The 15,909-nt window shown below is 41.9% G+C and overlaps 1 protein-coding gene across 5 annotated transcripts in view; it reads right to left on the bottom strand.

The window, feature by feature from the left end:
* The window catches only part of LOC110030107, a gene marked incomplete at its 5' end in the record, with an annotated part of 63,722 nt that overhangs the window by 28,687 nt on the left and 19,126 nt on the right, over nucleotides 1-15,909 (bottom strand). For 4 of the 5 annotated variants that reach the window (XM_020732678.1, XM_020732676.1, XM_020732681.1 and 1 more), the window contains 3 exon segments: nucleotides 12,028-12,081; nucleotides 12,183-12,236; nucleotides 12,315-12,378. In XM_020732678.1, the coding sequence (XP_020588337.1) occupies nucleotides 12,028-12,081; nucleotides 12,183-12,236; nucleotides 12,315-12,378 (172 nt within the window). 5 annotated transcript variants of the gene reach the window in all.

The following is a 15,909-nucleotide window of genomic DNA, read 5'->3' on the forward strand; positions in this document are numbered from 1 at the left end:
GAAGACAGATAAACAGCACACCAGATTAAGAGAAGGGCATTGTCATATGCATTAGTTGACAACGTGTTATACAAAAGATCATTCGATGAAATGTGGTTAAGATGTCTAAGCAAGTCGAAAGCACAAGAAATTGTCAAAGAGGTACATGCAGGATTATGTGGTGCCCACCAATTAAGTCCGAAAATGAAAATGAAAATCAAAAGAATGGGGTACTACTGACCAACAATGATGGATGATTGCATGAAAATTACCAGAAATTGTCATCAGTGTCAAGTACATGGAGTGGTCTTACATCAACCTCCAAATGTGCTACACCCAACGATCGCGTCGTGACCATTTGAGTGTTGGGACACAGATATAGTGGGCCCAATAGACCCTCCATCTTCTAAGGGACATCGGTTCATACTCGCAGCAACAGACTACTTTTCGAAATGGGCAGAGGCAGTGTCGTTGACGGAGGTCACAACGCACCATGTTCTTCAATTTTTCAAAACTCAGATTGTATACCGCTTTGGTGTTTCCCGCAGAGTCATTTCAGATAACGGTTCAGCGTTCAAGAGTACAAAAATCAACAGTTTTGTCAAACGACATAAGATAGATTGGATATATTCCACCATCTATTACCCGAAAGCGAATGGGCTAGCGAAGGCCTTCAACAAGACTCTCATACAAATCTTAAAGAAGACATTAGATGACAACAGGAGAAGATGACACGAGCAGTTACTAGAAGCGTTATGGGCGTACAGGACGACGTTCAGAACCCCGACTCAGTTTACACCATACGCCCTGGTGTATGGGTCAGAGACCGTGCTTCCCCTGGAGGTACAACCTCTCTCAGGATCGCCGTAGCCAACAAAATCACGACAGAAGAGAATGCAGGCTCAGAAAGTCTCGAAGGGAAGCGACTCGCAGCACAGCAGAACCTCGAGTTATACCAAGCAAAAATGATACAAGCCCACGACAAGCTGGTCCGCCCAAAAACGTTCAAATTCGGCGACTCAATCCTCGCCCTCAGAAGACCCATTCTTGCACACCGCAAGATAGGAGAAAAATTTGAACCGACTTGGGAGGGACCGTTCGTGGTCGAAAAAGTTTACTCTGGAGGATCCTACCAGCTGATAGATTGTCATGGTGAAAGGCCTATGTTGTCATTAAATGGACGATATTTGAAAAAGTACTACACATCGTGACGTTTCGAGGGACTTAGTTGCGAGTCCTAAGATATGTTGATGTGACAATGATCTGTAACTGGGTCCAATAAATAAAAAAAAGGAAACGTAATGGAAATGATAAAATGATTTCTTCTGAATAAAACCACATTTTCTTCGCGTTGAAATCTGAATCTCTTAAGATAAATTGGCATCTACATGCTTGAAATGGAATGTGAACATGATTTTGAAAGCAATAATTAATATTAAATAAGTATTGTTCCTATTCGGTTTGAATTTTAGCACACTGACATTTCTCCTGTCTTTCGCAGGAAAATGTCGGACAGAAGGCTGATTTTCACCTTTAGAAACGACTTCAAACTCGCACTCGACGAGGAAAAGGTGGCAGCGGGTGTCATCATAGACTTTGACCTGGACTTTGAACCGGTGAAGATGGACTATGAGGGACACCTGTTGAAGGTGGTTAATTCAGAAGAAACAGAAGGTCTGAAAACAGTAATCACCTTCAAAGGCAAAGAAAACACTGCAGTAATTAAGAAAAGGAAATTTGAAAATGATGAAGAAGTCTTGGGAGCCGACAGTCTGGCAATCAAGACCATACAGATGAAGTCCATGGTCTCGACAACAGAGGGAAGCCTCATCAGTGCTTCGTTACAGGAGGTCCCAGCAGACACATCCAGGAGGATACCACTTTCACGTACGCAACGACGCAACCCGAGGCGTCGCAAGCTCTTGATGCACGACCGCTTGGAGAAAAGGATAGCCGAAGAAACAGCTTCAACAGATGTCCCGGTGTCATAGAAGAAAGAACAAGTCCATGACCAGCCAGTAGGGGATGTCACTCCCCATCCTCCAATAAAGCAGACAAAAGCCGAGCCAATGGTAGAGCCTAATTTGCCAGAACACGTACCAACCAAGCCCCACGAGGATCGCGTCACGGTTCCGGTAATGCAAAGCCAAGAAGATCAACAAAAGATCGAGTCTTACACGCCACGACTTACTAAACCAAGGAGACTACAGATAATCTCGGTAGAGGAGCTGGAAAAATTTCAAAGGGTTCGAAAGCAGAATTTTCAGTACTTCGAAAGAATTCGTGAAAAATATGTCAACATTCTGGAAGGACTAGAGCTGCGCACGACGAATGTGTTCTCGAAGGACGAGCAGAGGAGCATAATTGATTGTCTTTCACTCAGAGACTTAGGCCGGGCAGGCCGTTTAGGAAAGAAGACGTATTCTGCACCCCAGAAATGGATGAGAAGTAAAGGGCGGATCACTATTCAATGTGGTTATTGCTACAACTACACTCGTGACAAGAAAGGGAATCCTCTGGGCATCATAAGACACGATGAGGTGGATCCGATGCCCTTGATAATAAAGAAAATGATTATAAGGATGGTCTCCTGACACATCTTACCAGCAGATTGTGCACCTAACTGTTGCATCATTAATATTTATGAAGAGGGGGACTGCATCCCACCACATATAGTCCTAAGATCGTTCTACATAGTTTTCTTCCTCAGCAAGTGCAACATCATGATGGGAAAAGAGTTGCGGTTCGTTGGCCTGGGTGAATTCCATGGGCCAGTAGAGATCCCTCTTCCAGTTGGATCAGTATTAGTACTTAAAGGAAATGGAGTTGATCTGGCAAAACACTGTGTTCTAGGAGTGTCACGGAGGAGAGTATCCATCACTTTCAGAAAGATGGATCACAGCAAAGCACCGTTTTGATACCATCCTGACCCGGACCTTGAAGGGTTACAGCCTCTGGGGTTGTGAGACAGCACACCTCTAAGTGTGTACAAGGGGACTCTTGTCTCGGAGTATGCATTGAGAGGAGGGTTAGTCTCTACACAATTCTAGACGGCTTACAAAAACATTGGATATGAGGAAGCACGGATAACTTACAAGAAACGACTGCATTCTACAGACAGATGTTACCCATATGTATCACTTGATGTTCATCAGCATAGCACATTCAGATTATGTTTTGATGTACCTTATCCCAGAATATCAATAAAATCTACATTTGCCACATTGAGCGATTGGTTTAGTGCCGTTAAGCTGAATCCTCGATTCGGTTTTGTAAATGCTAACAAACCAGGAACGATACGAAGAAAAAAAAAGTGAGTTGCAATAAACAACTTGCAAAAATAATGTCAACCGCAACGTAAATGTAAACAAATTTTAAAATCTAAAAGCGAGATAACAACAAAATTCAATGAATGAAACAATAATTTAATTTTATGTGACTCTAAACTTGTCCCCCAAGTAGCTCGTCAAACGACATCCAAAGTCAAAACAATCAAAATCAACCAATTCAAATCCAAATTTCGACCCAGCTGGGTTGAACCCTATCGGTCTATTTCCATCGTTGCTTTTCCTCGGGTCAAAGTCTCCTTCCACAAGAACACTGGGTCCTCGATTTCGCATGGAAGAGGTTAGCTAGTTTTACTTATATAGAACTGCACTCTTCTCGGTTCTCCTAAATTTTGACGTAAACTCCTTGTTGGTGGTCCTTTGACGTAAACCCCTTGTACGTGGTCCTTTGATGTAAACCCCTAATTAGTGGTCCCTAATTTTTAACGTCAAGCCCTTGTTAGTGGTCATTCGACGTAAACTCCTTGTTGGTGGTCTTTTGACGTAAACCCCTAGTTGGTGGTCCCTAAATATTGATGTAAACCCCTTGTCGGTGGTCTCTAAATTTTGACGTAAACCCCTTGGTAGTCTTTTGACGTAAACCCCTAGTTGGTGGTCCCTAAATTTTGACTTAAACCCCTTATTGGTGGTCCTTTGACGTAAACCCCTTGTTGGTGGTCTCTAAATTTTGACGTAAACTCCTTGTTGGTAGTCTTTTAACGTAAACCCCTTATTGGTGGTCTCTAAATTTTGACGTAAACCCCATTGTTGGTGGTCGTTTGACGTAAAGCCCTAGTTGGTGGTCCTTTGACGTAAACCCCTTGTTGGTGGCCCTTTGACATAAACCCCTTGTTGGTGGTCCTTTGACATAAACCTCTAGTTTGCGGTCACTAAATTTTGACGTAAACCCCTTTGTTGGTGGCCCTCTTTTTAAGTAAACCCCTTGTTTGTGGTCCTTTGACGTAAACCCCTAGTTGGTGGTCCCTAAATTTTGACGTAAACCCCTTGTTGGAGGTTTTTTCACGTAAACCCGTTGTTGGTGGTCCCTAAATTTTGATGTAAACTCCTTGTTGGTGGTCCTTTGACTTAAACCCCTTGTTGATGGCCTTCTTTATGGCGTAAACCCCTTGATGGTGGCCCTCTTTTTGGTGTAAACTCTTTGTTGGTGACCCTTTTTTTAGCATAAACCCCTTTGTTGGTGGCACTCTTCTAGCGTGAATCCCTTGCTGGTGGTCGTTTCTTTTAGCATGAATCCAGTGTTGGTGGCTCCGTACTTCCTTTTTCAAAATGATCTCCTCATTCAATTAAATTTACAACAATCAAACGACGCAAGCATATGACGAATACCTTCATCCCCAGCGAAACTTTTGAAGATCTTCAATAACCACGTCTTTGGGTTGGAAATCCTCTGGTGGAAAATCTCAACTCAAATTTGATTTTGGCTCTGGATCGATTCATTCTGAGTATGGTATAATTAGATGGTTCGTGTTGGTCACTTCGATCAACACCAATACGCGTTGTGTGCTTGTTCAGCACACCACACTTATTGGGGGTCCATTTGTTGACCTCATTTTTAGTGAGGTCTTAACTTCCTACTCTCATAACCTAAAAATCTAGCCTTAGGTGTTCCTTATTGACCATCCTAGCGTACTAGTAATGGAGTCTACCTTCCATAAAACTTCGAGTCACATCTTGACTCATTTTTGTGCAGGCCTCACGTGAGTAGTCTGAAGCACTCGACTCTTAGTTGCAAGGGCTAAGGTCTAACATGTAGACGACGCGAAAATGAGTTCCCATAGGATCAGACGGTCATAGGTGAACCCGCCATGACTCAAACACTCGCGAATGCCGCAATTCACGCACTCGCTACACCACGCACGAAGTTGACACATTTTTTGGCTCGACCGTCGGCAAACTTGTCCAGAAGACCCCGGATAATGAAACGGACAGTGTTGACGCATCCGGAACGTCAGCTTTAGCTTGGAAGGACCCTATATTGTTTGGATTACGCGCACGTGCAAATAGCACGGAAATCGATGCACATTCCTTTAGCGGGATGCGGGCCCGGGCTCGATTTGGGATGCACATTCCTTTAGCGGGATGCGGGCCCGGGCTCAAATCAGGTTCAACTCGGGCTCGATTTGGTCCAGGCACCAGCTCACAGATTTTGAATTTTAAATTTCAAAATTCAGGCGAGTTATTTAAAACTGATAGTAATTCAAAATAATTTTGTGTTATTATTTTCTAATTAAGCCGCATACAGCAATGGAAACTATTCAATTCCCCGCCAAAGCTCTCGGGTAATGGCTCGCTCATCTTCGGCTATACAAATTAGCCCCGTATCTTCCCCGGAGAGGATTCCTCATTTGATCATCTCCCGCACTCGTCTGCTCGATCCCGATCTCCCGATCTCCCGCACTCGCCTGCTCGATCCCGATCTCCCGCACCGAAGCCATAGACCCCGCTCGACGCCCCCTCCTGCTCGCCCCCTGCATTGAAAAAGCTCGTTGTTCTTCTCCCGTTCCCCTCGTTCCTCTCTGCGAACTCCGAAGCCCTCGCCTCCTCCCTCTGCGCCAAAACTGATACCTGTTTCCACTCTCCCTGTATTCGACGCATGCTTTCCTCCCCCGACCGAAGACAAAAAAAAAACCTTTGCTCGCCTATCTCGTCCTCTGCTCTCGATTTTGCCTTAAATAATTTATGGGAGGTAGGCTCCATTACTGTTCCGCTAGGATGGTCAATAAGGAACCCCTAAGGCTAGATTTTTAGGTTCTGGGAGTAGGAAGTTAAGACCTCACTAAAAATGAGGTCAACAATATATTGTTGTTTTTAGAGAATTAGGACTCAGCATGTTGTTTGCAGAATTTAGAATTTCTGTTTGGAGTTGTTCTCTCTAGTTTAGGGTTATATCCAAGGAGGTGGTGGTGCTTCGACTGTAGTCTATTGTGAGGTGGTGTTGTATCTCCCATTTTCCCACAACCTTTCTCCTTTCCTCTTCATCATCTCCGACCTTTCCATGTTTCATCCAAACACCATGTCGCCCATCCCCTACCACCTATCCTTATTGTCCATTCACCCAACCTACAAACTAATACCCTGTCGCCCCTTCAATGCAGCCTATCCACACCCTAACACCTTGCCGCCCCTTTTCAACCACCTATCTTTGTTGTCCAACCTTCCTATCAGCACTTTATCCCACCCACCGAACCCCCAAAATCCCCTTCTTAACCTATCTTACCGCTTTCAATCATTCCCCCAACCCTCACTACGTTATCGACGCCCACCCCACTCTCGAATCTCTTCTTTCGGGCCCTAGCAGGAGATTAGACTGCCTTCGTTTTTCTTTTCATTGTGTCATGTTGTAACACTTTCTATATTAAGAAAAGTTTACTTTTTGTGTTTCGAGAACTCCCGACTAGTTTCAGTATCATTTGGTATTAGAGTTAGCCTAAACCTAGTTTAATTCTAGGATTCCTAGCATCCACACTACCCAAGACACCACCACCACCACCATTTTTTTTTCCTTCCAATTCCCAACCCTAATTATGCCAACGTGGAGAGGTACAATAGACTCTACCTAGGGAGAGATTCAACAAGAAATCCTTCATGTGCAACGAAGACTAGCCCAGCTGGATAACGGGAACCAGGATAAGATTACCCTTGACCGTAATCGGGAGAGTTGAGGGGAAGACAACAACGAGGACTTGTATCTATTCCCCAAAAAAGATACCAATGAAGCGGAATATCGACCACGCTGTTTTGGTATTTAATACCAAAGGAGAAAGTCAAGCAGATGTTGTCCTGTGGCTACTGTAGAGTGTGCCAACACTACTCCCTCGAGAAAGAGTAAGTGCCTGATGGCGATGCGCAGCACGCTTCAATTTTCTCTAGATTTCTAGCCGCATGTCCGTGTTTTCACGGATCTCTACACCTTCTGTTGGACTTGATGTTGTCCCAACTTCTTTTGTTCTGGGTCTATCCGAGGCTCCTTCTACGCCTATACTAGGTACAAGGGCCCGGAGAACTAAGAATCGGTTGCTGTGCGAAAAGCAGTAGGGCCTTTTCTCAGGTTTCTACACCTACAGTGGTTCTGACCCTAGACGAGGATCATGTCCCAGCCCGAATTGCCAAGAGGCATTCCCCTCCTCAAGTTGTGGGGTCCTTCAGAACCCGTTGTTGATATTTCTTCCACTACCACTAATCTTCTGACTAAAAAGATAGTGAGAGCCATCTCTTACCTCCGAGGAAGGGGACTTGTCACTGAGAGAGTCCTTGCCCTAAACTCTGAAGTATCTGGAAAGGTAGGAAAAGGCTTTCTCTACTTCCTTTAGAGTCCTTGTGGCAGGAGACCGAGGTCTTTCCGTCGGTCCGCTACAAGGCCTGCACTTTTTCAGTCTGTCGTATAGGCGGTAGAGCCTGCTGAGGCATCCCGTGACGGGACATTGGGAGCGGCAACTACAATCGTTGTACCAAATATGGCTCCTGTTGTTTCTGATTTGGATGTTATAGCGGCGCCGCCCACACCTATATTTTCCACTCAAATTAATAAAAAGAAAAAGCTTCTTGAGTACTTTTCCTCTTCTTTAAGTAAGAAGAAAATCGATTCATCGTACTCCGGTCGAGGAAGATCCGAAGGATACCACGTAGACACTTGCCCCTTCGTTTTAAAAATAAATATGCTAGAAAAGATTATGTTCTTCCGATGCCGAACAGAAGGAAGTGAGTTAGATTGTCGCACCCCTCCTACTGTTCCTACTCCGATAGAGAACAACGTTGAGGTAGTCCCGAAATGAACCATTCCTCCTGTTGAGTCTGTCTTAGAGCCACCTCAAGTGAATCTTAGGCAAAGCCTGAGGTGGATCCCGAGGATGATTTTGATGGAAACCTCTCCGACATTCCAGAGGATCTCCTCGACAAGGACGACCTTCTAGGTGAGGAGTTACACGATCTTAAGATGGCCACTAGCCACGTGATAGTAGTCACCACTAGAGAAGCTGCCTCTAGTGGAAATCCCTCCAGTGATCTCGATGAGCCAGATCACCATGAATCCACAGGGTTCAGGATACACTTCGGTTGAGTATGAGGATAGGAGCAAGAACGAGATGATCTCCCTTCTCCAAGACCAGTTTGCCCTCTTGACCACCCAGATTGCGAGTTTGGGAGCCAACAAGTCTAGGTCTGACATAGATTAACCTGTTATACAGGTTGACACACGTCCAGTTACTTTGCAGCATGTAGCAAACAGTTCAACTAAATTGAAAATTTCTGATAGCATATAGCTCAATGACGAGCACATTGCAGCAATGTTGGAGGTAATGACATGTTGCTGCTTCTTCATTTTGTCACAAGCTTATTCGAGTTTGCATTTAAATGTATGCATATCTTCCAAATGGCACCTTCAAGACATTCTCCAAGCTAGAAGATGCTTTTATAAAGCGCTTCGTTAGGGCGCACCACCATAGTCACCACCAGATCACTATGACTTGATTGCTAGTCCAAAAGAGTCGCTTCTCGATTTCTTCATTCGTTGGCGGAATTTAAGAATGAGAAGTGAGCCACAACTTCTAAAGCAGCACGTCAACGCTTTTCTTATGACCAAAATTAAAGACCCAATTTCGATCTTGTTAAGATGACTACGGTCATAACTTTCTATGTCTTGATTGAAAGCGTGACAAGCCTGCAAGATACAGCAAGAGCCTTGGCCTTCAAAGAAAATGGTGAGAAGGCTAAAGGCAAAAATTTATTCATGGCGGGTCCTTTGAAGAGGACAGAAGAGAGCATGGCTTTGATAACATTAGATAGCAAGCTGAAGAAGCCTGTCATGTCTACAGAACCTGCTCGTCGACCTCCTCATAAGCGAAAGACCCAGTTTCTTGAGCATAGAGTTCTAAAGTCTATCCTTCTAAAAAGGAGTGTGTAAAGAAGATATTTAAAAATTTGCTTAAACAAGATATGCAATTAGCTCCACCAAGAAAGTTAGAAGAGGTGGGCAGGTTCAGAGAGCCTAACTTTCGCTCCTACCATCAACATCTGGGACATACACGCTTGAAGATTGCTATATATTCAAGGATTGGCTTGAAGCTCGAATCAAAGCTGGGAAAATTGAGATCCTTGATCAACACTTGGAGAAGCCTCTTGGAAAAGGATCAACCAAAGTTATTGAAGCTGCACCAGCCACGCCACCTACAGGTGTTGAGACAGCTGATACTTATGTATTTTTTTTCCTGCTTTACATTTGTGAGCTCAGAAGGGGGGGATGATGTCCCTCCTGACACATGTTGTAGCATTGAAAATGATGGAATGAAGGAAAATATTTTCACGTACTCTTCTGCGTTCCATGTCTTTATGAAAAATTCTAGAATTGTTGAATGTTGAACTCGATGACGATGATGACGCTGGGAAGAGGAGCAATTCCATCTGTTACCGTCCCTCGTTGGTGCATATCGTATATGTGACAAACTTAGTGATTCGTCAGACGACGCATGCTTGCCATCTGATTCTGAAAACCACGATCCAAGTGGATTAGTTGGGTGTTCCGTTGGAGATGATCACATCGAGTCCACTAATGAGAATATCCAGGAAGTCCACTTGAGAAATGGTAAGCTACTCCTTCCAAGAATGGGAAGCATACCCCAAACGATAAAAGGAAAGATATCGTTACCCACGAGGTCGATGATCATCCCGAGGTTCCTACAGAAACCATAAAGTTTCCAAATAAGCAGAAGCATCCCCATAAAAAGCTGTGATTGGACACGTAGAAGCATCCCCAGTCATATTCCCTTACCTGATTGAAAAAATGAATTGAGATACGTGAGATCAGTATTGCCTAGTTGAATTCTCTATTGGAAACCAACTACAAAAAAAGTATGGTGCGACGTGGTTCCTATAGACGTATGTCACATTCTGTTAGATAGATCTTGGCAGTTCGACCGCAAGACTCGACATGACTGTTTCAAGAACACTTATTTTTCAGGAAGGATGAGAAACGTATCGTTTTGCTACCAACTAAAGATATGAAAGGCGGGAGCGATACAGAGGCATCATTAATTTCCCGAACCACTTTCCTGCAGTCAATTTGAAATGTCACTGTAACACTAGCATTAGTCCTCCTAGAAAGAAGTGAGGAGGAAATGTAGGTACCAGCACTACTGCAACAATTACTACAAGACTTTCGAGATGTTATGAACCAATAAGGGACATCCAACAAGCCATAGACCTTATGCCAAGATTAGCATTGCCAAACCGACTAGCCTAAAGATTGAGACCGGCAGAGTATGAAAGGCTACAACGACTGCCAGAGTATAAAAGACAACGATAGGTGCAGGATCTCATCATGAGAGGGTTAGTTAGAGAAAGCACCAGCTTGTGCACAATTCCTGCCCTAATAGTGCCAAAAAGAGAGATTGTGGCAAATGTAAATCAACAGTATAGTCATCAACAAGATTACCATCAAATGTCGATTGCTTATACCCAAGTTGGATGATCTCTTTGACCAACTATATGGAGCCACTATCTTCTCTGAGATCAACTTGTGGCAAGGCTACAACGATACTTGTGCAGCGGGTATCAGCACATACGGATGAGACCAGGAGATGATTGGAAAGCCGCCTTCAAGACATGGGATGGACTTTATGAGTGGAGTGTTATGCCTTTTGATCTGTCAAACGCACCCAGCACTTTCATGAGGTTGATAAACCGAGTGATTTGGCAAAAAATTGAAAAGTTTATCATGGTTTACTTTGACGACGTTGTAGCATACATCCGATCAAACGAGAACCACTAGCATCACTTGAAGGCAAATCACTTATTTTTTTATATTAATGTAGTTTAGAAGGATGAGTTATCACTTGTTTTGATTAGTTCACTGTTATTTTAAACTAATTTTTCAAGAGTAAATAATTTATTAAAAAATAAACAATAAAAGATAATGTTTATAGAAGACACGAACAACCTATAACGAGGTAAATTTAGATATACTGCTTTAATTTAATTTATTTAGTGACTCCTTCATTTGTTAAAGGTTAGAAGAATATAGAAATCTTAATTCTCACCGTCCGACCGTCTATTTTTACGTTGTCTACTTCAAGTCCCGGGTCAAGTCGTGACATATAATGCTTGAGAGAGTGTGTCTATTGCGAACAGTAAACAAGATTAGAGAAGTAATTAGGGGATTAATTAAAGTTAATTAAGCTTCTAACTTCAAACTTTTATAACTTCACATGCACTTTTTGTTCATACAAGGTGTAATATCAATTTGATCAATTCAAAGTGCAGAATTTTATAAACTTTACTCAATCAAATTTTGAGGAATGCCAAAAATTAGGTTATATTTTAAACTTGTCAAAATTTAATCTAATTTGTCCAAAACTTGGTATTATAGATCAAAAGGCTTCAGAGTTAAAAATAAACCACGAATCACAAGAAAAAAACCCATGCCATAACCATGAGAGAGCATAGTCAATGCTTTGCGCCAACTAGCTAGAAATGACCACAAAATGTCACCTATGTCTAAATTATGCCCTGAAGCCACATATAGTTATACTCTAAAACCATATGCTCCTCAATTGTGCACCATGTCTTCGAGCCTTTAATTTAGACAGCCCTCAATTAGCAAAACTTTGTCACGAAATTGGTCTCTTTAACATATTTTCTCCCCAAATGATGTGTCCACCTTGGATAAGATAAAAACATGAATAATCATTATAATTTGTAACTTCAATACCTTTTCCTTTTCGATATGTTGCTTTAACTCCACAAGCTCCATCTCTTTTTGGCGCTAAACCCATCCAAATATAGAGACAATCAAGCATTAGAAAGCAACAGTAAGCCAAGAAAAAAGTAAACAAAATAATAAAACAAAAGATAAAGAGATGGTACCAGCAAGGCTTTCAGGTGATCAATTTCAGTTTTGCTGTCGTCTTCAGCAAAAACCTATTGCATTGTAGCGTCAACATATTAAGAAAAAGAGAAGCAAAAACTATAGCATTCAAAAAACTTCCATTAAGTTACCACCATGTTAGATGCCAAATCCTCATTTGTTTCTATGCCTTCTGCTTGATTGATAGCGAGTTCACTACAATATCAATTACAAGGCTTAGGAGTAGTAATAAGCAGTGTATCTGTTTACTATGAGACCAATGGTAGCCAAAGAAATGCGATGCAATACAAGCCACTAATCAGCCCAAATCTACTAACAAAAGTAAAATGGAAGGACTCGAATCAGGTCACAACAAAATTGAAGAAAAACTTTCATTTCAATTATTTGGCCAAATTTTAAAATTATTTTTTTATTTTTTGTTAGGTGCAATAATTATCTTTGGATAATATTAGCCTTGAATTTAAAATCTGGCCTTACCCATGTAATTCTATTTCTACAAGGATCAGCCTATAATGAAAAAATAAGCATCAACGAATGGATTTGATTATTCCAAAGTGTCTAGATGCATTGAATTACTCCAAAAAGTGTTTAAAACAAATGTCCCTTTGAAAATTCACCTCGAACCTCCTTAATTCGCAAAAAGTAGTCTCTGACGCATATGACGTCAAATCTGGCGCATTGGCGTCAAATCTGGCGCATTATGCACCAAGGCTCTGTCAAACAGCGCATCATGCGCTAGATTCTCAAAATTCGTTGTTTTGGCTCCTGATTTCGTCATTTTTGTTATTTTTGCTCCAAATGCTTAAAAGTGATATATCTGAAAAAAAAATACAAAAATATTTTTCTTTAAAGTGCAATATCACCAAAAACATGCATAAAATATATACTTAAAACAACATATTATTTTGATGTATCAACGGCCTTGCGAAGACGATGTGTGAAGGCTTGGGATCCCTAGCGAACATGAAAGGGAGCGTTGCACCTTGCTAAGGCGAGATTCCTCGTTTGAGCGAGATACCGAAGGCCTCGGATCGGGCGTGAAAGGGAGCGCCGGTGGGGGAGGCTAGGCGGTGCTGAACTAAAATCTAGGGTTTGTTACCTAGCTCTAATGCAATAGCAATCTTTGAGAAAAATTGGCTCAATGCCTTTTTCCTATGCTTTCGTTCTAAAAAATAATAATTTGTACCATCTATTTTAGGTAATCTAATAATATGTACAATTAATGAAAGAGGTAAATCAGGGAAGAAAATTTGAAGCAATTTAAATAAGAAAGCTCTTAATTCTAGCTCCCTGATTTTTGTCATTCTTGATTGATAGAAGAAACTTACAGAACTTGCACAACAATCTTCCTTCTCCAATCTAACGCAAAAATCTCAAAATTCCAACGCACCACACTCACACGAAGAAAAGCACACAGGAATTTTACGTGAAAAAACTTAAAAACAGGACAAAAAACATGGAGGCATACTATCACAAATTTTAAGGATTCACATAAATTTCTTCTTCACACTCACAGGAAGAAACTTATAGAACTTGCACCAACAATCCACGCTCGATATCGGCTTAAAAATCGAAATTGCGTGTAATAAATGTATCGGGCGCTTAGGCACCCAAACTTGGCGCCTAAACGCCAAACTCTCGATATCGACGTCCAAAAATGGGCGTCAAGGCACCAATAGATCACAGCCTATGCGCCGATCTCTCAGGAAAAATAGCAGTGTCCGCTCTATATGCGCCCAAAACCAGTGCCTAAGCACCGACGCCACTGTAGTCGCGCCCTACAGGGCGCTTGAGCGCTCCTTAAATACTACTTTGAATGCTTTGGCTCCACAAACCATAACACAGATTCCTCTACCACTCTCCATTAGACCAGAAACTTGAATGAAATTATTAAATAACAATTACAAATATACAACTCACATTTCAAACAAAAAAAACAATATATTCAATTGGCGGGCAAAAAAAAAAATGAACACAAAAAAAATGAACACACACACGCATACACAACAAATTGTTAATAAAAAAAACTATGCATTATACCACAATATGAATCACATGCAAAGCATTACAGGAACCGAGCTAAGATTGCATAAAAGAATTATCTTGTCGGCACAACTTGCCAATAACCTAATTACAACTGAAGGAAACAATAGCATATTAAAAAAAATTCTTTAAGAAGAAAATATTAATTTTCAAACAAAATATCAAATGTGGACATATAGTTGTAAAATGTCTTTCCATCATAAAATAGATTTTACAAAGAGAATAAACCAAAGAAAAATCCAGGAGTTGGAATTATCCTAATGTTAGTTTCCTTAAGTTGGCAATGCAAGCAACGCCAACGTAAAACAATTTTGTAAAAATGACAGACACCGGAGTTAACCAAAATCGCAATAGGACAAGCAAATGATATTACTAAAAATAAATAGGTGGTTACAACCGACATACTTGAAAGAAAAAATACAATAGACACAAACAAATATAATTATAGTGTATTCTAAAGATGATAGTGATTGTCAGCGAGGGTTGAAAATAGCAAGGTGGTTGTTTCCGCAGTGTAGAACAACAAACAAACAACAAGAAGAAATGTGGGGGGGCGCGGTGGGGGGGCTGCCCAGGGTGATGGCAGCACAGAGGAAGGACTAGACAACAGTGAAACGGCTGGAAAATTGGAAAATAGCAATCATGGGTGGAGGCAGCTAAGGGGGAGTTGCGGCAGTGACGACACTCTAGAAATAGGGAAACAGCTGGCCTGGCGGCCAGAAAACAAGAAAATAGTCGAAAAAGGCTTCTTCTGAGTGGCTGTAGCAAACGAGAATGACGACAACAATGTTGAGGAGGCAGCAAGTAGGGAAGGGAGGTAAGTGAGGAGTTTTATGGAGATAGTCACCACCTTAGAGCAGGATACAACCGAAACACCATGTATCCTTAAAAACAACAATAACAAGAAGAAAACACCGATAACAAATCAACAAAAACTAAACTCTAACATAGAAAACAACTTACAATAAAGGATAACTAGGAGAGGGAACCCTTCCCCTTGGTCGGCAGGCCAAACTCTAAGCAGGGTCAGCCGATTCAGCCTCCTTGCTGAAATGGTTTGGTCGGTTATGCCCTATCGCGTGTCATTCTTCCGAGGTGGGGGGAGCTTTGACTTCTCGTCGAAGCTTCTAGCTCCTCATAGCACGATGCCAAGTCTGTTAGATTGAACGCAGCAAAAACAATGTAATCTCCTAGGATTGATGGGTTTTCTATAACAGTCTGAGAAGCACCAAGATCCCACTGGCGACAACACCGTCCCTCGAATCACCTGAGAATTTTTTTCCTACTTTTGAGCAAACAATCATATCATTCCCATCTTCTGGAGGCTCAATAGTGCTCTGAATTGGGTTTGTGTCACAAATATACTGCAGAATCCTCTCAAAGTAACCTAAGGTTGGCTCAATATAATCTGAAGTGAGGGTAACTTGGACCTCCCCGAATGGTGGTGGCTAAGGTGGTAAGGTATCGATCGTGAAATCTTGAAATGCTCTGTTTTGACTGTCTAATATTTGGGATCGACGTCTTAGTCCTATCATCTTCTATCGTCGCCGAAATTGGTCCCACTGACGCTCCTCTGCTGGTAAAAGCACCTGTGATCTCGGCCTTCAGGAGTAGGTTTCTCTTAACCTGTCACGCTGAGTCCTTCAGTTAAATTGTGATGGTTCCCTAATAAAAGGAGATTGG

Source organism: Phalaenopsis equestris, unplaced genomic scaffold (genome assembly GCF_001263595.1).
Source record: "Phalaenopsis equestris unplaced genomic scaffold, ASM126359v1 Scaffold000657, whole genome shotgun sequence".
In the NCBI taxonomy this organism is placed as follows: domain Eukaryota; kingdom Viridiplantae; phylum Streptophyta; class Magnoliopsida; order Asparagales; family Orchidaceae; genus Phalaenopsis; species Phalaenopsis equestris.